The sequence below is a fragment of the Sturnira hondurensis genome, unplaced genomic scaffold (assembly GCF_014824575.4).
Source record: "Sturnira hondurensis isolate 20B ecotype Veracruz unplaced genomic scaffold, ASM1482457v3 Scaffold0018805, whole genome shotgun sequence".
NCBI classification, from domain to species: Eukaryota; Metazoa; Chordata; class Mammalia; order Chiroptera; family Phyllostomidae; genus Sturnira; species Sturnira hondurensis.
The window spans coordinates 2,196,835-2,219,646 of record NW_028091436.1 but is presented as its reverse complement, the minus strand read 5'-3'; the positions used below and the strand labels follow the sequence as shown (position 1 = coordinate 2,219,646).

The window sequence follows — 22,812 nt, the reverse complement described above, 5'->3', positions numbered from 1 at the left end:
CTGGGCTCTTTGCAGAGACCCGCTCTCTGTGACCCGGCTCTGCGCCCTGTCCAGGCGGGAGGGTGTGCAGGGGCTGCCTGCAGTGTGTGTGTGGGGGGGCACGCAGCCTGAGGACAGGAGCTGGTGACCCCAGGGCTGGCCCGGCACTGTCACTCCCTGTCCCACTGGAAACACAGCGCATTGCAGAGGACGCCTCTGATAGCTGGGGTGGGGGGGCATTAGAGGGTGGAGGGATGGAGCAAAAAGGAAAGAGGACTCACAGACATGGAGAACAGTGGGGGAATTGCTGGGCGGGCAGGGTACCAATGATAATGGGAAAGAAATACAGTAAGAAGGGACGTCTTCTTAAGATGAAGAATTGAACCCGAGTCCAGAGGAGGAGACCCCAGGAACAGTGAGTGGAAGCCCCGTGTGTGAGACAGTCCAGCAGCTGGGATGGTGAGTGGGAACACAAGGACTGTCCTCAAAACGCTAAAGGAGCCCTGACCCGTGTAGCTCAGTGGGTGAGGCGTCATCGCGAAAACCCAAAGGTCGCTGGTTCGATTCCCAGTCAGGGCACATGCCTGGGTTACATACAGGCCAGGTCCCCAGTACAGGGTGTGTGAGAGGCAGCTGATTGAGGTTTCCCTCCCTCTCTTTCTCCCTCCTTAAAAATAAATAAAATCTTTGAACAGGCTGACAGCCTGTTAGGCACGAAGGAACCGTTCTCCTGTGCTGTGTCCTCCAGGAGGGCAGAACAGGAGAGACGACGTTCTCCAGGAGGCGGCCCTCAGGGTCCCAGGGGGGAGTCGCCGTTGCCAGTGACGTGCTTGAGTCCCAGGGTTAGGGTGGTCCAGCCAGTGGCACGAGGAGGTTCACACTCGGAGCCCGATGTGTGCTGCGTGCCAGGCGTGGACATGGTGGACCTGACACGGCCGGATCTCAAGCAGCTTATGAGCACAGACAGGGAGCGCCGTCACCACTCTGTGGGCTGGCGCCCTTGGGCATCGTCTCAGAGAAGAAACCGAGGCTTGTGGGAGGGAGGTGGCTCGCCCCAGCCTCGGCCAGTGAGCGAGCAAGCCGCAGGGCTGACTCCACACCCAGGTGTGTCTGACCACAGAGCCGGGGACGGGACAGGACGCTTTCCCAGGGAGGACTGATGTGGGGGGTGGGGGGAGCTTTACAAAAGCAGGGGCCAGTGTCCCTTTCACCAGAGACGCTGACGCAGGCCGTCCCTAAGGTGAAAAAGGGCACCATCTACACTGACTCAGAGGTGGGATTCAGCTGACTCCACCCATCCTTCCAACAGGATTCTAAGTCAGTTGGAGAAACAGGATTAGAAAGGTAAACACATTGCTAAAGAATGTGCCATGCTGGGTACCATGCGGATACCAGTGGATTCTTTCCTAGTCTCTGTTACAGTGTTTCTCTGTTACAATGTTTCTTTTTTTAAAGATTTTATTTATTTATTTATCTTTAGAGGGGAAGGAGAGAAGGAGAGAAACATCAATGTATGGTTGCCTTTTGTGCGTCCCCTGCTGGGAGTTGGCCTGCAGGGAACTGGCCTGCAACCCAGGCATGTGCTCTGACTGGGAATCGAACTGCCATCCTCTGGTTCGCAGGCCCGCGCTCAATCCACTGAGCTACACCAGCCAGGGCACAATGTTTCTTAAATGGTGGCTGGCTCTAGCAGAGAGGGGCCCGGGGAGGGGAGGGACAGACATCTCAGGGTCCACAGATTGTATCAGGATTTTGAAACAATCTGAAACGTTTCCGACTATGCAGATGAAACTCCTGCACCATGTGCAGGTTGGAGAGTCAGCGCCCGGGGCTTCTCTTCTGTCTACGGGGGACAACGAACAGGTGGCAGTGGCACTTGTCCCCCTGTCTGGCTCCCACGGCTTCCCGTGCAGGCCCTTCTGCCCCACCCGAAGGGTTCACATCGGCACTGGGATCGGTCCAGAAGGCGGCAGCAGGGGAGCTGCTGCGGCCCAGACTCAGCTGCGGAGGCCACTGTGTGCCCGACCCTGGCATTTCCTTCTCTCCCCACCTTCCCTCCCGCCCGAGCCTGCTCTCCAGAGTGGGGCCCAGCTGCACTTTGAAGTCCAAGTGCATGAATGAAACATGCCCGAGGAGTCAGTCAGTCTGCGGCTGAGAGTCCCAGCCAAGGGGTCTAGTAACCGCTCTCCCAGCGAGGAGGAAATCGATTCTGGCCCAAGCGGCAGCTCCTGGCCCTGCCCTAGATCTTACCGCCCCAAGGTCCTCGCAGACCTAGGCCTGGCGGGAAGTTTCACCCTGAGCAAGCAGAGTTTCCACTGCTCCTTCCAGCCCCTGAGAGGGTGTACTGCGGATGTCCAGCCGTCCTGGGGACAGCCCAGCTGCAGGGCCTTCTGCCTGGTGCTCACCCTCCTTGGCGGAGGGGGGTTTTAGCACATGGTGGGGGGCGCTCCCAGAGACCCCATCACCTGTCCACACACTGCCCCCTGCACCAGCAGGCACAGATCTCAGGAGCGGGGTGGCGGCCAGAGAGGTGGACCCTGGTCGCCACCTGTGGTATTTGATCCAACCAGAGGGTATGTGATGCAGGTCTCACTTTACAGAGCAATAAACAGGCTCGGCAATGCTGGGGGCCTTGTCCAAGGCGCCCGGCTGCTGGCGGTCAGTCTGTTGGGTCTAGAGGCTGGGTCTGTCTGCATCGCTGAGAGATACTCTCCTTGCACATTCAGATTTCATCTTTCCACTCACTCCTCAGTTGTCGGAGGGTGGAGAGGGTTAGAGAGCAGACAGGAATGCAGAACTCTGCCTGCCACTGCAGGCGGGGGCTGGTCCCTGTCCTCACCTGAGACATCCTCAGGAGGTGGTCCCTCAGATTCCCCTTGGCCACCTGCCCCCACTTTTTGCCTTCTGCCCAAATCTTCCAGAAACGGGGACCCATCTGGCCCCGACAGCCTTGGCTGGGGTCCCCTTCTCAGCGAGGCCCTCGGGCACCTGGTGGCCTCAGAAGTGTCCCTCTGAAACCCGAGGGGCAGGAAGACACGGCCAGCATACTCCCTGTGCCGTTCCTTTTGCCTCCAGGATGGAAGTGGGGACTTTTTCTGGAAGCAGGTTGAACTTAATCTACTTAATTCCAGCCTCCTCCTCGGGGGAAATGGATGTGTTCCCGAGAACGACCCACAGCTGAAGGGCTTCAAGGAGACAGTGTGGAGAGGGGACCGTGCACACAGGGCAGGGAGGCAGGGGTGTGGGGCGAGGGGCTTTGTGAATGCAAAGGGCGCCCCCTCCGTCGCTAGTGTCTCTGGCGCACCTCTGTGGTGCAACGTCGGAGAGACAGCCCTTCCCTGAGTCCTCTCTCGGGGTCCCCAGGCCTCTGGTCTGCCTGCCCTCCTCCACAGACCCCGCCTGCTCCTCCCCAGGTCTCCGTCACTCACAGTGGCTCTCGGCTTGTCCTGCCAGAAGTCCCAGGGGACTCTTGGGAGCCTCCTCCTCCTCTGGGTGGAAGTCGTCCACCTCCCACGGCCTGGGGGCCTTAAAGAAGCCCGTGCAGAGGCCCCTGTAGGCACAGCACTGGTAGGCATGGGGCGCCTCCAGGATCCTGCGGGGCGGGGAGGGACACGGCTGCGTCAGGAACGTTTGGGGCCTCATCCCAGGTTCCCCACACCCAGTGCCTGCCCTTCGACCCCGGAATGCCCCCGCGCCCTGCCGGTGGCTTCCTGGCACTGCACTCGAGGGTCAGCAGCCTGGCTCCTGCCTCGGAAGGTCTGGGCACATTTCAGTCTGGAGAATGGAGCCAGGGGCCATGGACTTGCTGTCCTCGGCAGGCTCAGAGTGGGGGGAGGACCCCCAAAGTCACACAGCACTGGGGGGCTCTGGTCCCCTCCCAGCCAGCACCTCTTCTTTAAACTGAAGGAGACGGGATTCTCCCGGTGACCTCTGCACCCTGGCCCCCCCTCCGGCACATCAAGCTGGACAGGTGCCCTGTGAGGGGGGGCCCTGGCTGCCATGAGTGCTGGGTGGGCGCTGCAACCGGGGTTCCGCTCAGCGGCCTCGTTCTGCCCTGGCTCCAGGGGCCCAGACGCAGCCCAGATGTGGGGAGGGGGAGGGGCAGTGAGGTGCAGGGGCCTTCCCATCCTCTTCCGTCCTCACGGGGTCCCCTGGGCTGGAACAGGGAAATGCTGCCGAGGAGGGCCGGGAAGGGGGGCATGAGCCCTCCGCTCAGCCTGGACACCAAGCATTTCCGGTGGCTTCCGTGTGTCCCTCACGGCCTCTGAGCTGCCCAGGGGCAGACCTCCCTTGCGGGGGTGGAAGAAAGCCAGGCCCTCACCTCAGTTTTGGGAAACTGTCCTTGGAGAAGGCCTGAGACAGAGCCGGGTTCCCTTTGAGTTTGAGATGCACCAGGCCCCCCAGCCCAGCCAGGGGCAGTGCGGTCAGCTGGTTGTCTCTCAGGTCCCTAGGACAGTGGACGGTCAGGGTTACTGGCAGTCGGGGGACTGTGGGGCCAGGGCCAAGCTGAGGGTGTGGCCAGAGGAGAGGATCAAAGGGCCGGCAGTCACAGGCTGGGAAGGCAGCTCTGGGCACGGGGTGGGGAGGGCGGCCAGCAGAGGTTCCGGGCACCACACACTCGCTCACTCATTCGCTCATTCACTCATCAAATGTCTGGCACTGACTGTCCACCAGGGGTCATTCCGCTTCAGGAGTGACCGGGCCCCTCAGCCACAGCTCCTGTGCCAGGTGGGAGTCCCATCCAGGAGGCCCCACCCCGCCCCTGACTCTCGGATGACACTGGAGCCCAGAGCTGGTATTGGACAAAGCTGGCCGGCTGGTCATCCGTCCCCTCTGCAGCCAGAGGTGAGGCCGGGTATGTCTTGCCCCGAGTCAGAGGGAGGAGAGCCCTGCAGCCCAAGCCCACGGAGCCCAGACTGGGGGGACTGCGAGCGTGGGCGCGGAGGGTCCCTGAGGTGGAGTCGGTGCTAGCCCGGGAGGGGTCTCAGTAAGAACCAGAAGGGGACCCTTCGGGTAGACGTGCCTTCTGGACACGCGGCCAGCAGGCAGCTCCCCTGGCGCCGCGTGGGCCTCGCCACAGCGGTGGCTGCACAACAGTGGCCCTTCCAACGCTGACATCACGGCCAGATGGCCAGTGCGACACGCTACCTGCCCTGTCCCACCTAACCCCACGGCCGGCGGCACCCCACCCGCAGAATGGCAGCACTGCACAGGGATGCCCACGCTGGGACCCTGGCTCCCCTTCTGCCTCCACCCTCCAGTGCTGGGAGGGGCTCGGGGCTGTGGGCGGCGAAAGGGAGGGGTGGGGCAGGGTGGGGCACAGGGAGGCCCAGGTCCCCGAAATGCTGCAGAGCACCCCCAGGTGATATCCCACAGCCTGCAGGGGGCGCGGCTCTCTGGTAACAGGCCCCACGGCCGATCACATGGCCGGTCCCCGTGACTGATGAGGCTGGAGCCCTTGTCCCCGGGACATGTGGCCAGGCTCCCAGGCCGGTGCCCACTCTTGCATGGGTCCTGCTGTCCCCACTGGCTGGCAGCACCCAGGACGGGGACACAGAGGCACTCACAGCTTGACCAGGGAGTGCAGGGTTGAGAAGGCGTCCGGGTGGATGGACCGGATGGCGTTCCAGCTCAGGTCCCTGCGGGCAGAGAGGGTGTGAGAGGAGGGACGGGACACATGGAGGACTCCCTGTCCCTCCCCTGGTTCTCCTGTACTCGCCCCCGTCTGAGCCATTCCTGGAGGTGAAGGCATCTGTAGCCTGGCTCCCGGCTGTGGCCCCCCAAAAGGGACATGGCAGCCTGGCCTCAGAGCCTCCCAGTCCCTGGGCACCCACTGGAGATGCAGCTGGAGAAGCCATCTGGGGGGTGTGGGCACCTGGCCCGTTGTGTGTGTGTGTGCTGGGGGCTGTGTGTGCAGGGACCTGTGTGCTCAACGGTGTGTCCACATCACGAGGGCAGTGGCCTTGAGCCGTCCCCAGATGTCCCCCGAGCCGGGTACACGGGTACTCACAGGGTCCGCAGGGAGCTCAACTGGTGGAAGGTGTCGGCTCTGACCTCCCAGATGCGGTTGTGCTGGAGGCCGCTAGGGCAGCAAGGCGGGCTGGTGACCGGGGGCTCCGGCCCTGGCTGCACTCCAGACCGGGCCCCCTCAAACACACTGGGCAGCGAAGGGAGAGCCCCCCCTTCTCCTGGCGCAGAGAGTGAGGGCCTAGCCCGCAGCAGTCGCCAGCATCAAAGGGGTCCGGTTGCTTTGGGTAAGTGGGTCAGGGGACAAAGCCACCGTGCTGTCCCTGTGGCCCAAAGGAGAGTCCGTTTCCAGGGTTCCCATGGGGCCTGGCTCCCCGCCCAGTGACCTCGCCCCTCGGGTCCTCCAGGCCTTGGTCCAGCACCGGAGCCCTGTCCCGCCCAGCCCTTGCTCAGCCCTTGCTCAGCGGACTGAGAGGCTGGTGCCTCGGCACCCACTGAGGCACCTCGACCGGCCCTGACATCCCGCCCAGGCCCCCAAAGGCACTGATCGCCCCGCGGAGACCTGGGGACAGACCCAGGAGGCCCTGCCAGCTGGAGAAAGCAGGGGCGGGGGACCTCCTCAGAGAGAATCTTTCACGTGACTCTGTTCCCTGTCAAGTCGGAACCCGGGCCCCCACTGTGTGTGTGTGTGTGTCACACAACAGCATGCACACACGAGAGTACACATGCTGCCAGGGGAAGTGACCGTGTGCTCTGAAGGCAGGGTCTTCTTGGGTCCGGACCGTGGTCCAGTCCCTCGTTGCCATGCTGCTCTCGACCCTCAGGGAGCCTCTTGGAGTCCCCTTGGGCACCGGCTCCTGGCCCGTCAGCTGCTGCCCAGGCCTCTGCCCAGCCCCCGCCCCCCCTCGGGGGAAGGTCAGTGTGCGGAGCCCTCCCTGCAGACCGGCGGGAATCTGCTCACACCCTCTCCCACCCCCACTCACATCTCCTCCAGCGTCCGGCACCTGTGCAGGCTGGGCAGCTCCTCGATGCGGTTATGAGACAGTTCCCTGGGGAGGGGGGGTGGGGGCCGGCGTGACATGGGGCCAGGGGACCAGCCCCGTCAGGAAGCCAAGGCGGGGTGACCCTGCGGGGACATGGCTGCTGACACACGTAACACCTGACCCTTCCCTGACCAGGAGGGACCTTTGCAGCCCAGGGGGACCCGGGCGTGAGGTGGGGCTGTAGGGGCGGGGGGCACTCACAGGATGCGGAGGCTGGGCAGCTGTTGGCACATCCTGGGTGGGAGCAGCCGGACGCCAGCGCGGGTCAGGGTCCTGCAGGGGGATGCAGCCGGGGACGGGGGGGAAAAGCAGGCGGTGGGGCCCGGGGAACCCGGCACCTGTCCCCCCCACTCCTGTGCCTCAGGAGAGAGAAGATGGGAAGAAAGGGGAGAGCAGAGGCTGCCCAGGGAGGGGCAGGTTGGAGAGCTGCCTGGTGCAGGGACAGGGTGTCCCAGGAAAGACCCAAGGCCCAGTCATCCTTGGAGAGTTTTTTCCGGATGCCAGCGAGTCTCAGGGGACAGCAGAGCCACCGGAAAGAGTGCCCTCCCACTGTGCCTTGGGTGGGCTGGGTGACATGGGCGGGACAGGAGATCCCTAACTTGTCCCATTCATTCTCTCAAACTGTCTCAGGGCCCGCTAAGCCCCGACCCCTGCCCCCCTCCCCCCAGGGGTGAGCGAGAAAGTTTAGGCTGACACTCACTTCAGAAGCCCAAGGAGGCGGCCCCTCACCCCCTCTCTGCTGCAGGGCCTCAGGCACCCATGGCTGGGGGAGGGACCCTGAAGTCACTCACCCCAAACCACCTGCCACCCACCCTGCCCGCAGCGGTGCCCCATCCAGAGTCTGCTGTGGCCTGGGGGCCCAGCGGGGCGCCCTCTGGAGCCCCCAGCAGGAGGCGGCCAGACAGGGGCAAGCAAGGCATCAGACACCGGGCGGATGGAGTCCAGGGGGGGGCGGGCGGCCAGAGAGCCACTCACAGGGCCTCCAGGCTGGTGGTGCCTTTGAGGTCTGGGAACTCCTGGATGTCCGCGGCTCCGTTCAGGGACCTGGAGACAGCCGCAGCCTGAGGGCGGGGTCTGAGCGGGTCCACACCAGCGCTGGCCCTCGGGGCTCTCCCCACAGAGACCTCCGCACCCCGTGGGGGGAGTGTCATCCTCCTCCCAAGCCCCACAGCTCCCTGCCCAGGTGGAGGCCGGTTTGTGCTCAGCGGGGGCGGAGCAGCCACAAAGCCCAGACGGAACAGGCGCCCGAGTCGTTCAGGCATCACCTCTGTTAGGATGGTGATGGCCCGGGTGCTTTGGAGAAAGCTCGGGCTGCTAGGTTTGCTCAGAGCCTGAAACAGGGGCTCCCCGAAACTCTTGTTTTCTGCGGTTTCCTCAGCACCCCTTTCTTAAGCTGCTTCAGACGGAAGCTTCCCCCCTCACCCCACATCTTGGGGAGACAGGAAGCCCAGGGACCTGTACATGGAGAGGGGGCAGGCGGGGTGGGGGGGGGCAGTGTCTCAGGCTGCTGCCTGAGCAGGGCCTGGGCCCGGGATCCAGCCGTGTGATGTCCTTACAGTCCGCACCCAGGGTGGGGAGAAGGGTGACACAGGACCCCCAAGGGAAGCACGTGCTTTAAAGCCAGTGTGCTGAGGCTGGAGGTCACTGGGGGCGGGGCTTCCACGAAGGGGCGGGGCTTCCACGAAGGGGAGGGACTTGGGCTGGCACTGGCGGAGCGGGAGGGAGGAAGCAAAGCAGTGCGGCCGAGAGCTGGAGAACCGCAACCGGCCCTGGAGTTTTCCGAGGGTGCCACCCGATCCAGCCACCTGCAGAGGCCGGGTCCAAGGCCCTGCCCGGGGACGGGCCCTGCCCACCCACTTGGGGGCTGGGAAGAAGCCACAGGGGCCGGGAGGCTGTCCAGTCACCACGTCTGGGAAGGGCCCGAGCAAGGGGAGGCCTGTGGCCTGGAGCTCCTGCCTCTGGGGTCTGAGCCCGAGGGAGGGGCGGGGTGGGCAGGGGCCCCCCTCTGGGGCAACGCACAGCGTGTGCAGCTTCGGCAGGTCCTGGAACGCCGACCTCCCCACGGACTGGATCGGGTTGTCGTAGAAGTGTCTGAAAGAGCCCCAGACACCGAGTTCAGGGATTGGGCGCCTTCCGCCAGGACCAGGGCAGCTCTCTGCCGTCTTCCCCCCACGGAGCCCATGAAGAGCACCCCCTCGCCCGGCCGCCCGGCCCGGCCCGGCCCGCAGACGCTGCTGGAGGAGTCGGGACTCACATCGCCTGCAGCAGCGGGTTCCCCATGAAGGCCCTCTCTGGGACAGCCCTGATGTTGTTGTTGTGGAAGCCCCTGGAAGGCAGCATGGTTAGCGGGGGCCGGGGACACATGTGGCCTCATGGGGACACACGGGCTGCAGGGAGCTGGCGGACCGCCCCCCCCCGAAAGGCCAGAGACCAAAGGGACACCTGCCGGGAGACCCAGGTTCAACCCTGTCTGTGACTTTTCTTCATCGGACATCACCCCTGCCCCCACTTCCCTGTGCAGGTGGTGGGTGTGGGGCCTAAGGAAGCCCTAGGGCAATTCAGCTGGGGGGGAGTCCTGTCCATCACCACCACCTCTGTCACTCAGGCAGGAGCCCTCTGGAGGGTCCCCAAGGGGGAAGGGGAGGGTGTGTGGGGGGAGGAGACTAAAGTGGAAGAAACAGAACGTCCAGGGGATCTGGGTGAGGGCTGAGCCCCAGATGGGTGCTGGCTTGACCTCAAGGCAGGAAAACGAAAGCACAGAGAAGGGGCCAGGGCAGGAGGACGAGGCATAAGGCGGGAAGGTGACGGACTGGACACAGGGACACGTGGACGTGAAGACCAGGGTGAACACCTGGGGCCCTGGGGCAGGAGTTTGTGTTTGGTTAGCTGGGGAAGACCTTTCGAAATAAATGCTTGAAAAGAATGAAATACAATCAATAAATGCTGGGCCATGTGGCACAGAACCCTCACAGAGTAGCCACCCTCGTCTCCGTGGCGATCCCGGCTTCTCTGGGGCTCCGGGTCACCTCACCTCACCTCGCTCTCGGTCTCCCTCAGCCCCAAGCTGTCACTGACCCTGGCCCTCCAGACAATGTCACCACCTGGGCCGGCTGTGACAGCGCTGAGCTGCTCGCTGGGGGTTCACACGTGCAGGGGACAGAGGCCCTGTCCCCAAGCAGCTTTCCCTCCGAGTCACAGAGAGAGAAGGGGACGGACAGACACGTCCATGCACAGACCCTCCAGCTGCTGCTTCCCGAGGGTGTTGGCCCCTCCCTCCCCTCTCAGGGGACGGAACCTCATCCTTTTGCCTGCCCAGCCCGAGGAAGTCAGACATCTCGGCCAGCGAGAGATGGGGGACTTCCAGGTGTCCCCTCCCACTCTCCCCTCTGGCCGGTCTGGCCCGCATCTAGGACCAGGTGGCATGAAGGTGCCACTGCGGTCTAGGCGGCCATCTGAGTGGAGACGCTGCCTGAGGTCTGGGGCTCTGCTGGTCGCCCTCAGCTTCTCTCAGGCTGCTCGCGCTCCAGGCTGTGCCCCTGTCCGTCTGTCCCCGGCCCCCGCCCGTCCCAGCCCCCAGTGCAGGGCGCGGGCCAGCAGAGGCACTCACAGCTCCTGCAGCCTGCCCAGCGTGCGGATGGCGACCGGGAACTGGTGCAGCTCATTGTGGTTCAGGTCCCTGGAAGGAAGTGGAGCCCTCGTCAGGAGCGGCCCGGCTAGAGCAGGGGCTGCCCAGGCATGGGGCCCCCCCCGCCATGCTGGGAGACATGTGTGAGGACATGCACATCTCACCCCTACTCCTGAAACCGGAACAGCCCCTGGACAAGGGGACAGGGAGCAGGGGCCAGCTGGCTCAGAACTGTCCCCGCTGGCCAGGGAAGCCCTTTAAGCCTTTGGGGACATCAATGGGGCCTCGGGACAGATGGGAGAAGGAAACCTTTAACACCTGTCACCAGCTCTTGGGATTCTAGAAGGTTCTTGGGTGATTCCCTGGGCTGCCTGTGGCCTCTGCCCTCACCCTTTGTAAAAACGAACAGCGCCCCTTGGCATAAGGTGGTGGCGGGCAGCTCATCTTTCCCCATTTCTCAGTGTGTCCACAATGAGCACGTATGTCACATGTGTGATCACAAACATGGCAGTGGCTTTGAGAGTGGCATTGTCCCAACCAATGACAGGTGGGCATTTAAAGGGGCACCGCCTTGCAGACGTCGGCTGGCCGTGTATTTTCAAGCCGATTGATGCCCAGTTCCCTCAGGGCCAGGGACGGGTCCTGCAGAAGGGTCTGTGCCCAGGCTCAGGGCACTCGGAAGACAGCGCCCCAGACGGGGCTGCAGCGGGGGGCGGGGGGCCACATTCCTGGCGTTCAATCTACCACCGGCCGGCCGTGGAAGCCACCCAGATGACAGGCTGGGAGAGCCGGGGTGTGAGCTGCAGAGTGATCACACAGTCTTCTCGGTCCCACCGTCACCTGTCCCTGTGTCCAAGTGGAGGCCCCTGACCTTGGCAGCTGGACGTTCCACAGGGGACACCCAAGCACCTGCACTCAGAAGCCTCGATGCTGCGTTATTCCCGTATGGGACAGAGACCGGCGCTAAGACTTGGGCTGGTCGGGCCCGGAGCTCTGCCGGCTCTCACCGGGCTCGCCCTCCTCCGATCGCTCGGTGTGAAACCGCAGCCAGTCGCCCTGTCCCCAACCCCGCAAGGCCAGCGGATTCAGAGCAGCCACAGCCTGGCATTCAGCGGCCCATCCAGCTGACACGCCGAACGCCTTCAACTCCCACTGTCTGCCAATCATACCTCAATGAATCTGCTGCCTGCAGCTCTTCAATGCTTCTGCTAAGATCAACCTCCCCACTTCTGAGACAGAGCTGGCCTCGTGACGGGCAGTGACCGGCAGAATGCGGCGGGAATAACTTGGCGTGAGATAGTCCTCAGTCACAAGCGGCCCCGCAGCCTCTGCCTCCCCTGGGTGCACTCCCATCACTGGGGAAGGGAGCGGGGTGGCCTGGAGAGAGAGGCCCGACCTGCTGGACACCAAGGCCCAGACGTGAGCGGCCCCGCAGGACCCCCGAGCCCCGGCAGAGCACCGGGGAGGGGCCTGTCACGCACGCCCAGACAGGCCGCGGAGCCAGGAGTGATTATGAACTATTGAACTCCCCTAAGCGTGAGGCCATAGATCATGAGACACCCCACCTACTCTCTCCTCGTGGAACGTACTTGCATCTGACACGTATTTGTCTCTTTTCTTTTTACGCGACGAGAACGAAAGTTCCCTGAAATTAGGAACTTGCCCGACTCAGACTTCAGACCCCACAGCAGCGCGGGGGCAGAACTGAGCTCCACAGACACTTGCAAAGAGAACGAAGGAGTAAGTGAAAAGGTCTAGATACAACGATAATGGAAAACATTAAGGGGCCCTTAAGGAATCTAAGGGTATTCCTGGGATCCTCCTTAAGATTTGGAGGCTGATGTGAAAAAGGCAAGGGACAGTCCCGCAGGGCACTGTGGGGCTCGCTCAGGGCCATGGGACCCCGGCACGAGCCCCCTGCCGTTTGCTGCTGGAGCCCTTTGGGGGAACGGCGGACCCGCATCCAGGCAGCCAGGCCCCCCTCGGCAGCCTCTGGCTGGGAGCACTGCCAGACCCGGCCTGGCCGACACGGGAAAAGGCATGTGAGCACGAGGCTATTTTTGTTGGGAAACGTGGGAAAATAAAACCAGCAAATGTCAGAAGGCACCCTGCCAACAGTGTGCCGGTGGAGCCCCTGGACTTGCCCACTTAGGTGTGGGTGTGGCTGGCGGGGTGCAGGCTCCCTCTGGGGCCAATCAGACTTGACCTCTGCTCTGCCAGCCCCGAGGGGTAACACCAAAGGCAGAGGGGCGGACGAAGGATATTCCTGTGCGGACCGAGGCCTGAGACCACTGGACTGGGTCTCCGTAGGACGAGACAGGTCCCGGAGGACTCACCAGGGACCAGGACCTTTGCAAACTGGAGGTCACGGGGTGACATTTCCATCGGTGGAGAAGGGAAGGGGGTGGAGCCGGCAGAGAGAGCGGCTTCAGCCGAAGTCTGCGCCGTGAAGCTAGTGAAGGACATGTGACCGTTCGGTTGAGATAAGGCAGCGTCTGGAGGCGAGGTGTCTCTGTCTGGGGGAGGTGTCCCTGGACTGCCGAGCACGCCCTTGCTGACCTCCACGATGCCGGCCACGGGACAGCCTCACGTCGTCAGGCAGGTACTGCTCTCACACCCATTGCACAGGCCACAAAGCGAGGCACAGCGGTGTCCCACGTCCCCTGATCACACCTGTTCCTGCACGGCCGTGACCTGAACCCAGCCGCTCTCCTCTGTGTGACAACTGCCCACTACCAATGCCCCCAGCTGCGTGGTTCCTTCAGTTTCAGCTGACGCTACGTCAGCACCATCAGCGGGCCTACCAGCTCTCCGTGGCTGAGGTCAGCAGCACAGACGAGAACGTCTGCACCATCCAGAGAGTGCTGCTGGATGGCGCGGCCTACGGAACAGGAGCCAAGCGGGGAGGCAGCTGACGGCGCTGACCCGACTCCCCCACGGAAGGTGCCGCTGGCCCAGGATGGATGGCACAGCAGCCCGTCTCCTCCACAGTCTGTCCGCCCCTCCACCAGCTCATGAGGGTGGCCAGGGCCCAAGAAGCCAAGTCCCTGACCATCATGTGGGGTGGCCACCTGTCACGAAGAAACACTCTCCTCGGACCATTCCCGGGTCCAGAGATGACCCTCTGGGGCTGCAGCCACTGCCCAGGGACGGCCTGTCTGCTCCAGCCGCTCAGCGGGAGCTGTGCCCGGGCCCTGGGGGTCCGGAGTCCACACTCTCAGCTGCTGGCTGGGAAGAGCTTTCAGGCGGCACCGGCGACCTGGCTGCTCTCCGACAAAAAGTTGGAGATGGCTCCTCCTGACGTGGGGAACGGGATCCAGCAATGAAGTGGTCCGTCCGCCCGTCTGCCTGTCCGACCGCTGTGCCTCTTCATGTCTGCGTGCGTCTGCTTCCGCGGAGCCTTCCCTCGCGTCCTCGGCTGCGGAAACCCTCCGCCCCTCCGGAGCCCGACTCCAGCAGACCTTTCCTCTCGCGCGGCGTCCCTGCAGCCGGAACGGCTCCCTCGCCCCCTTGCCAGCTGGTTTTCTCTCCGGAGCAGCTCGGCCTCAGGCGGCAATAACGAAGGTGGTGATAATAACAGTCCTGATAATGACCGTAATTGCTAGGTAACTCTTGCGGTTCTGGGCGAGCTACATCTATGAACTCATCCCGTTCCGTGCCAGCCCCGTGAGGCAGGTGCTGTTATCGCCTCCATTTTGCCCACGAGGAGCTGAGCCAGAGAGAGGCCTGCGCTTGACCCCTTTGGCTGAGAACGAAAGAGCTGGGTTTGCGGCCCACGTGGTGAGTCAGGGTGGGGGGCGGGGGGGCCGCTGTGTGCACGCTGTGCCCCGACCCACTGGGAGCTGCCACACTCAGGAAGCACGTGGGTCCCCTCTCGGGGCTCCCCAGGCCTGGGCACAGGGCCACACATGCGGGTGCTCGTTGTCCGGGGTGGTTTCTCCAGCCGAAGGGCCGAGGCCTGAGGACGGGGCTGCCCGGTCCTGTGTTGCCCCTTGAGGTCACGTAGAGCCCGCCCTGCAACACCCCCACGGGCTCCTTTGGTCTGGCCCTTCTGTGGAAGGCTGGTTTCTGACACCCTCACCTCAGAAAACCCTCTCATGGCTTTTTAAGAGCCTGGAATGAGCCAGAAGCCCAGGAAGCGTGAACTGTTTTGTCGGCTGCTCTGGGGAGCTGGGAGCAGACGGCGAAGGGCCTCCTGCAGCCCCAGTTCCGTCTGGAAGCTCCGCTCCGTCTGCTCAGCCATTTCCAGCCAAACCCAACCCCGGTGGGTGGCAGGTCCAGGCCATCGGCAACGCAGCTGGGAAGAAGGCAAAGCCCTGAGCTGCCGAGGACCCACACTCCCAGCATCTTTCCTCCCTGGCCCTGTAGAGACTCGGAGACCAGGAAACGGCCGCCTCCCGAGCTGTCTGCGAGCCTCGCTGTTCGTTCAGAGCTCACAGCTGCAGATTTCGCTGTCACGCTAGCCGGCCCCTGTGTCCGACCGGTAAGAAAACGCAGGTGTGGAGAGAGGGGGGCTCCAGGGTCTTGGAGCCTGGGCTGAGTTAGGCCCGACTCACATCTCTCCACGCACAACACAGACACAGGCTGGCAGGCGCCCTTCTGAGAAGGAAGTTGCAGGGACAGTGAGGAGGAGGATGGGGGAGAAACCGGGGCCTTGGGACAGCCCCCAACTCCGCGCGTGTGCTTCCTCCCCCTCGGACCCCGACACCCGCCGTGCGCCCAGGGCAGAGGCCACCAGGGTGCCGCCTCCTTTCCCTCTTCCTTTTACTGGACGTTGGTCACCCACCCAGACTCGCCGGTCCCTGGTCACTGCACCAGCAGACACAGGAGTTGGCCGCTGTCACAAGCCTGGACAGAGAGAGGGTCCGTGTGATTTATGGTGCGGGCCTCATGCCGATTCTCAGGCTCAGTTGGGGCTCATTCCCAGGTTACAGACCAGGGCACGTGGGGCAGTGTTGGTGAGGACGGCGCCGTGACCACGTGTCCTGCGTGCGCCCTCCCATACACACAGAGCCTCTGGCTTGAATCTGACTCTGCCTGCTGGGGGCGGAGGGCCCGGGAGCCAGGAACCGATAGAGACGCTCTGACTGACAGCACCGTTTTACCTTCCAGCAGCCTCCAGCAAAGGCCACCCACGAATAAACGGGGCAATTAGCGAAATTGCCATCGACTTCCCCTGAGAGACACAGAGGCTGCTTCCTATCAGCCTCCCTCCGCCTATTTGCTCGTCCTCCCCGGGAAACTCGGAAAACACCGGCAGCTGGCACAGCGGGGTCTCAAGGAAGCTGCTGACCCCTGAAGCACCTGGGACCCGAGGAGCCAGGACTTGGAAGAGAGTGAGAAGTCTGCCTGTGGCCAGAGCCGTGTCTGAGTTTGCACGGGGACCGCTTCAGCAGCAGGGTACCCACTGCCTGTGCTGGGTGTCGGGCCACCCCCGTGGGCTGCTCTGTGCACCGAGAAACCCTCCCTCTTCTCCTCACTCCCCGGGCCATCATGTCGGCCAGTCACCTGCTCACTGTCTTCCCGAGACAGCTGCCGTGTTCTGCCTCGAGCTGCCACCAAGGCCCTTGAATGAGGGTCTGTTGGCGCTTCCTCCCCCCAGCACCCTCTCCAGAAAAGCCACAGGACCCAGGTGTGGGCAGCACCCACCTTGCTCGTAGGCCATGACGACCTGGAGGCTTTGGGGTGGCCCCGTCACAGCGCTGTGCCACCAGGGTCTGTCCCAGCAACCTCACCTCGCAGGTGCAATGTCAGGACCCACAGTTCTGAACCACGGAGCTCGTGGAGGGACTGTCCCCGTGGGAGCACAAGCATCTCCAGACGGTGGTCACGAACGCCCCAGAAACTCAGCCGTGAGCAGGGGTCACTGATTCTGCCGGCTCCTTCCCTCCAAAACTGAGGGACAGACCCACCGGGGGACCTTGGCCAGCAGTTCGGATGGGCGCCCACCATCTCCTGAGCCTACGCTCCCCGCCATTCCAGGCCAGCTGGCGGGGGCGTCCCGGGGAGCAGGGCAGGTTTGGAGCAGAAGCTTCAGCCCCATTGCCAGCAGGGGAGGAAGGGGAAGCAGGGACAAGAAGGGTGACCTTGGCTGCCCACAGCGCCAGGGCCGTGGGACAGCGAACGCGGTGCTGGGAAGCACTGTTAATAACTCGCCGTGGCCATGGACTGCAGGACAAACGCATTGCACGGCTCAATTTCCCACCTGCTAGGTTCCAAGACTGCTTCCACAGGGAAAGCCAGAAAAAATGACATTTTATATGGAACAATAAATTCCTCTATAAGCCACAAAGCCCCACAGATTTGTAACTAATAGACCCACAAACGTGGGGTGATGAGAGACTGGCAAGGAAGGGTCCCCTTGACCCATCCAGAGCCTGTGTGGTCTGGCCATGGGCGCTGGGAGGGCGGCAGTGACCCAGCTCCAGTCCCAGCCCCTGGTTTGCCGGGAGACCTTGGTGAGCCATGTCTGCTCTGCCCGGCTCTCCTCACCTGCAACACCAGGGGAGACAATTCTTGCCTGGACAGGCAGATGGGAGGGGGAACAAGCAAGATAAGAGATGCCACAGCCTCTGAGAAAAAAGCATTTTCACTTCCCATCCCACTGCCTGATGCACGTGGAGCTTCGTGTTGGACCACGAGGCAGAGCCCCGAATATACCCCCCACCCCGGGCCTTGTATCACACGGCTGCTGGCCAGTGCCGACGAGAGGGAGCTGGGCCAGAAGGCGTCCACCCTCCATGGCCCCAGGTCCCCTCCCAGGAGAAAGTCCAGCAGCCCAGGGGCCCTGATCTGTCGGATTTCCTTCACCAGATGGTAATGAGGCCCAGAGCCCGAGACCCAGGCCCCAGGGAGGGCCCCTCCGAGTTCTGGCTGATATCAGACGCCCATATCTGAGGTGTGGGGCAGGCCCCTGGGGTGGCAGTGCATTTGCTCGGCTCTTTTTGTGGGGGGCACAGATTTTATTGGCCAGTAGAGCCAGGGATTTGAGAAGCATTTGCTGGTGGCACGGAGTAGCGCCCTGGTCTCCGTGCTTCGTGTCACGTGGACTGCGCACGGGCCGGTTTCAGGTTGCGGAGGCAGAGCCTCCCCAGCACCGCTCCTGCTCGAGGACTCTCAGCCCAGACGCTCGGGAAGGCCCGTGACTGGCCGGACCCCCGGGAGCCAGCGCTGACGGAGCCACGTCCGGGGCCTCACCAGCACCTGTCCGTCCAGAGGCGGGCAGCTCGCCCCGCATCTCCGGATCGGGTCTGAGCGGCAAAGTGAGGAAATAAAACCTCATAGGCCGACCTGCCTCTGACTCTGAATTTCTCGGCCAGGACGGGCACCCTCGTGGGGGCGCAGGAGGGAGGGGCGCCTGCAGGACAGGACTCTCTCCTGCAAGCAGCTGGGGACAGTCTTGCCCTGAGAGCCAAGCCTCCCCAGAGTGCAGCGGGGCAGGAGCCTGGGGCTGCATGCCTGCCGGCGGGGCACAGTGGTGTCCAGCCCCTGGACCCTGCCCACCCCTCTTGGATTCGCTGGGTCTTTTGGAGCACAGAGAGCAGGGTGCATGCTTGCCGGCCGACTCCTCTCCCTCCGAGGTTGCCCGCTGCTGGGCAGCCAAGGGAAAAGAGGCCCAAGGCTGCGGCCACTCCAGCCAGCCAGCCATCGGGGACAGAGGTGGCAGTGGCGCCCATGGCGCCCGGCCCCACAGCAGTGCAGGTCACTGGCCACACTGCCCCGGGCGCTTGGCAGTGGGTAGTGATGCTGTGCATGGGTGGGGGGGGGGCATGTCGGTGTTAGCTGAGAAACGTGGCAGGCTGAGCTACATGGCGTGCGAGCTGTGTGCGTGCGTGACCACGCGTGTGCTGGCTCACACCGGGCCCCTCCTGCACAGGTGGAAGGGCTGGGTGCCGGAGCCAAACCACAGCTGGGGCAGGGCAGGAGGGGGGCTGGATCCTCGGAGATGAGAGGGGTCTGAGAGGCAGAGCTTTTCGGCCCCAGGGAGAAACACCCTGCCAGCCAGGAGCGCACATGAAAAGCTCCCCAGTAATAACCAAGGCTGCAAAGCCCGACGATTATCCAACAATTAAAAGCTTTGACTCCTGGCTTTCACTCTCCTGCCCCGCCCCTCCCGCCTCTGGCTGCCCCCAGGCTCAGCAAGTGCCCCTCCTGGACGGAGGATAAAGAACCCCTTTCCATCAGAAGTTGGAAGCGGAGCGGATCCCTGAAGGCTGGGAAGGAAGGAAGGGGTGTTGCCCAGCCAGAAGGGGGCTGGAGGGAGCAGGGGTGCAGGGCGGCTGGGAAGGAAGGAAGGGGTGTTGCCCAGCCAGAAGGGGGCTGGAGGGAGCAGGGGTGCAGGGCGAGATCCCCAGCCGCCACCCGGCAGCCAACGGTGGAGACCAGCGCGGTTCCTACCTCCTCTCGGCCCAGCAACGGTGCTGGGAGAGCGCAGGACGTGGCCGAGGTCACAGGCTGGAGGGACCCCTCACGCCCCAGCCCCTGCCGCTTCGCTGTGTCCAGTCGTGGGGGTGGGGCGCCTCTCCGTGCCTCACCTTGGCTTCCCCGCCTGTGCCGTGAGTGCAGGCTTTTTGGTGGCCCTGCGCCCGGCACATCAAAAGCTCGGTGGGCGCTGGGCGGCAGGCCGCTCTGTAGTGCAGCCAGCACCGGCCACGCCCGGCGCAGTGTGCCAGTGGCTAATTGAGAAAGAAGCGGGCAGCGTGCCCTGCAGTGAGGAAAGCGCTGCGGATGGGCTTTTCAGAGGAGCTGACCCTCACCCAGCATGGGGGCCCCCACGGCTTCCCAGCAGAGCGAGCCCACACCCGGCGGGCAGGCGGGCGGGCAGCCCGAGTCCGCCCAGAGCTCTGGAGTCCCCACGCACCCGGCAAGGCAGAGCTGTGCACTCATACTCCACGCAAGTGGCGGAGGATGGCTGGGCACTGAAGGAGGGCTGAGGTCTGTCTGGCCCGCAAACACACCACCCTGGGCCCGCTCGGTCCCTGGCAGGCAGTGCGGTCCCTGGGCGTCAGAGCCCTGGCTGTGACTGCCCGCCACCCTGGGCAGCTGCCGGGGGAGGGGGGCACACGGCTCCGTCTGGCCCAGGGCAGGAGACAGGCTGCGTTTCCTGCTGGCAGGCTGGGCACCCCTGCACCCACCCCTGGGCACGAGGTCAGCAGCAGGGCCAGCTGGGCCGGCTCTGACGTTCTCCCAGCATGCTCCTGGGCTTCCCGGGGCGCAGGCAGAGGAGGGGTCCGCAGTCCTGTCCCCAATGCCCCCCTCAATCACACACCCGGACGGCCCAGCCTCTGGGACACACACACCCAAAGCCCCCACACTCGGCCTCCTCCATGAACCCTTCCCGACCTCGGTGGCTGGCTGGCACCTGGCACTGGGGCCCGCTCCCTGGGCTCCCCCAAGCTCCCGAAGGGCACAGTCCACCCGCCACAGGCAGGAGGCCCTTTTCACTTATTCATCCGGGTGACAAGCTAGAGACAGTTCCGGGGAGGGAGTGTGGCGAGTGGGTGGGCAGCCAGACACCAGCACCCCCCCACCCCAGGGCCAGGCTGCCACAGCGGGTGTATGGGCAGGATGCAGCTCGGCCACAACCCCACACTCACAGTGTCTCCAGACTGTGCAGCCCCTCAAAGCTGTGGGTGCCCAGGCGCTGGATTCGGTTGTTATGCAGATGCCTGTGTGGGAGGAAAGGGGGTTGTCAGGCAGGGCCCACGGCGCCGAGCCCGGGGTGGGGCAGGGGCAGATGGCAGCTTAAGGAGGACGCGGAGGCTGCCGCATGGAGCGGGTGCCCCCGGGTGGTCCAGCCCTCGACCCCAGAGACAAAACAATCGACCGAGACCGATGTCGGAAGTCAGAGTCTCCGAGGCTGGGTGGACCACAGGTGACCCCTTTCCAACTTCTGGTTAGAGGGAAGCGGAGTGGAGCGCCCTGGCCACAGCCGGTGCCGCTCCCGCTATGTCTCAGAGAGGCCTGGTTCGGAGGGGGCTCTGGTCTGAGGCTTCCTCTCTGGTCCTGCTCCCCAGCACCCAGCCTGCCTGACTCAGTGGCCAGTCGCCCTGATGGCAGCCAACAGCCAACCGCGGCAGACAACATATAATTAAGGGCCGAGTGTTCTGTCACAGGACTGCAGACAGGCGAGCACGGCGGCGGCAGGGACTGGTGAAGCCAGATCAATCAGGGAGGGCTTTCTGGAGGTGGTGACCCAGAGCAGGGCCTTGGAGGAAGGGAGATCTGGACAAGCAGAGGGAAGGGTGTCCCAAGCACCAGTGTCCATAGCGACGAACTGCAGGCTGGAGAGGGGCCTGGCTCAGGGGAGCACACAGGCTGGGAGAGAATTCCGCGATAAATAGCTAGTTGAAAATAAGCAACGGGATGTTCTTCTCCCAGTTCCTAATGAAACGAGTGAAATAGCAGAAACCCCACTGCTGCCCCAGATACTACAAGTAGCAACAAGGCAAGGACAGACATAACCTAACGCGAGCAAACTGCAAAACCTGGCGGCCAAGGGATGGCACAGGCACGAAAACAAAACCCTGAGCATTCTCCCTAAATCCCCCAAATCTGAACAGAGGCAGCTCTGCGAACGCCCTTTCTCTCTGCACTGCTTCCAAGCCCAAGGCTCTGAGCCATGCACCGAGTTAGGGTCCGGGTGGAGGGCGTGACTCAGGCGTTTCACAGCTCCTGGATCTGCTGGGCCAGCAGGGCCTGGGGTCTGAGGAGGCTGGATGCCTCCTCCCAGCACCCCCACCTCGCTCCACCGGGGCTCGCACGCGTGGGGGAAGGCAGTGTACCCGCAAGACTGGCCCACACACTATAGTTTGGAGGGGGTGCTCCACGGGCCAACAGTGACGCCGTTGGGACCGGTAGACAGCTCTCCCAGCGAAGGCCCCAGAAGGGAGTCACGTGGCAATTAGGGAACAGCAGGTGGGAGACACACAGATGCAAAAGGCGGCAGAGGTCAGGCCTAGAGTGAAACGCAGCTCACGGGAGAGGAGCCCAAGGGAAACAGCACAGCCACTTTCTGCTGCGGACCATCAGCTGAAGCACCGTGTCGGACTTTACAAATGAAAGAAAGTGATGTCACAGGCCAAGGGAGCAAATGGAGGGCAGAGACCATATCCTAAAACTCCAGTCCCTGGGTTTGAAACAGCTGCAGCCACAGTCAGAGAAAGTGGAGACCTCTCGGCCGGCAGGGCGGTTGGTGGGAGGCGCGGGTCAGCACTCGGGGAGTGGGAGGGGAGGAGGACCCCGGTGACTCAGCGCGGAGACACTGGTGTCCCCGAGGGAGGGACTGGGCAGTGAGACAGAGGTGCATTCAGGGGTGACACAGGAAGGGAACTCTCCAAAATGAGGAGAGCCTGGGATCTGCAGCTGAACGGTGCCCACTGTTTCTGGGGAGCTGGGTGCTGGGGATCCCACAGGGTGCCTAGGGTCTCGGATTAAAGGCAGAAAGGAAATGGCCTCCTGGGGGAGGCAGGCAGGCCTCCAGGGGTCCTGCGGGCAGACCCGCCCAGCAGAGCGGCCAGGGCTGGGCCTTGAGGGCCCTGCGAGTCCCCATCCTTGTCACATGCTCCGCCAGGTCCCAGCGGGGACAGACCCCTCCCGCAGGGAGTTTCTGATGTACTGGAAACACAGCCCGACCTTCTGGGCGGGAACTGTCCTCCCTACCCAAGGGGTGGGCTGCTCCCCAGCCCCCCCAGCCTCACCAAACTGTCACTTCTTCCTGCCTCCCGCTGAGCTCGGCCTCCATCCTCCACCCGCCCCTCACAGCATCTCTGGTCCAAGTCTCAGCTTGGCAAACAGCCCCCCGCACCCCCACCGCCAACTCCCTCCTCCAGGCCACTTGCTCAGCCCAGGGGGCTGGGCCCCTCCGGTGGCCGCCTGGGACAGGGCGCTGGGGCGTCACTGCCGTCCCATCGAGTGCCGCTCTGGGGTTTGGCAGAGCAACAGGAGGGGGCCGCCTCCAGCCAGACCCCTGCCCATCATGCGGGGGCCACCCCGTCTGGCTCCAGGCCTTCCTGCAGCTCATCCCCCAAAGGTCACCTGCTACCGAAGCCCGTTTCCTCCATCCCCATGAGCTGGGGGCAGGTGGGGGACAGAGCGGGTCCCTGCCCCTGCCCCAGAGCAGGGGTCGTCTCTGCCCCTGAGCTGGGCTCCCACCTGTGTGGGTCCCCTTGCCGCCTTCTCGGGCCCAGCAGCACCCCT

General features: G+C 63.8%; 1 protein-coding gene across 1 annotated transcript in view; it reads right to left on the bottom strand.

Moving 5' to 3' along the window:
- Positions 1-22,812, bottom strand: part of LGR6 (leucine rich repeat containing G protein-coupled receptor 6) — a 65,777-nt gene that overhangs the window by 5,735 nt on the left and 37,230 nt on the right. The window contains exons 6-16 of the mRNA XM_037070533.1: positions 20,211-20,282; positions 10,597-10,665; positions 9,244-9,315; positions 9,009-9,080; positions 7,965-8,033; positions 7,191-7,262; positions 6,930-6,995; positions 5,990-6,061; positions 5,547-5,618; positions 4,301-4,426; positions 3,408-3,571 (exon numbers count right to left, since the gene is read on the bottom strand). Of these exons, the coding sequence (XP_036926428.1) occupies positions 3,408-3,571; positions 4,301-4,426; positions 5,547-5,618; positions 5,990-6,061; positions 6,930-6,995; positions 7,191-7,262; positions 7,965-8,033; positions 9,009-9,080; positions 9,244-9,315; positions 10,597-10,665; positions 20,211-20,282 (926 nt within the window). The remainder of the gene's footprint in view (positions 1-3,407; positions 3,572-4,300; positions 4,427-5,546; positions 5,619-5,989; positions 6,062-6,929; positions 6,996-7,190; positions 7,263-7,964; positions 8,034-9,008; positions 9,081-9,243; positions 9,316-10,596; positions 10,666-20,210; positions 20,283-22,812) is intronic.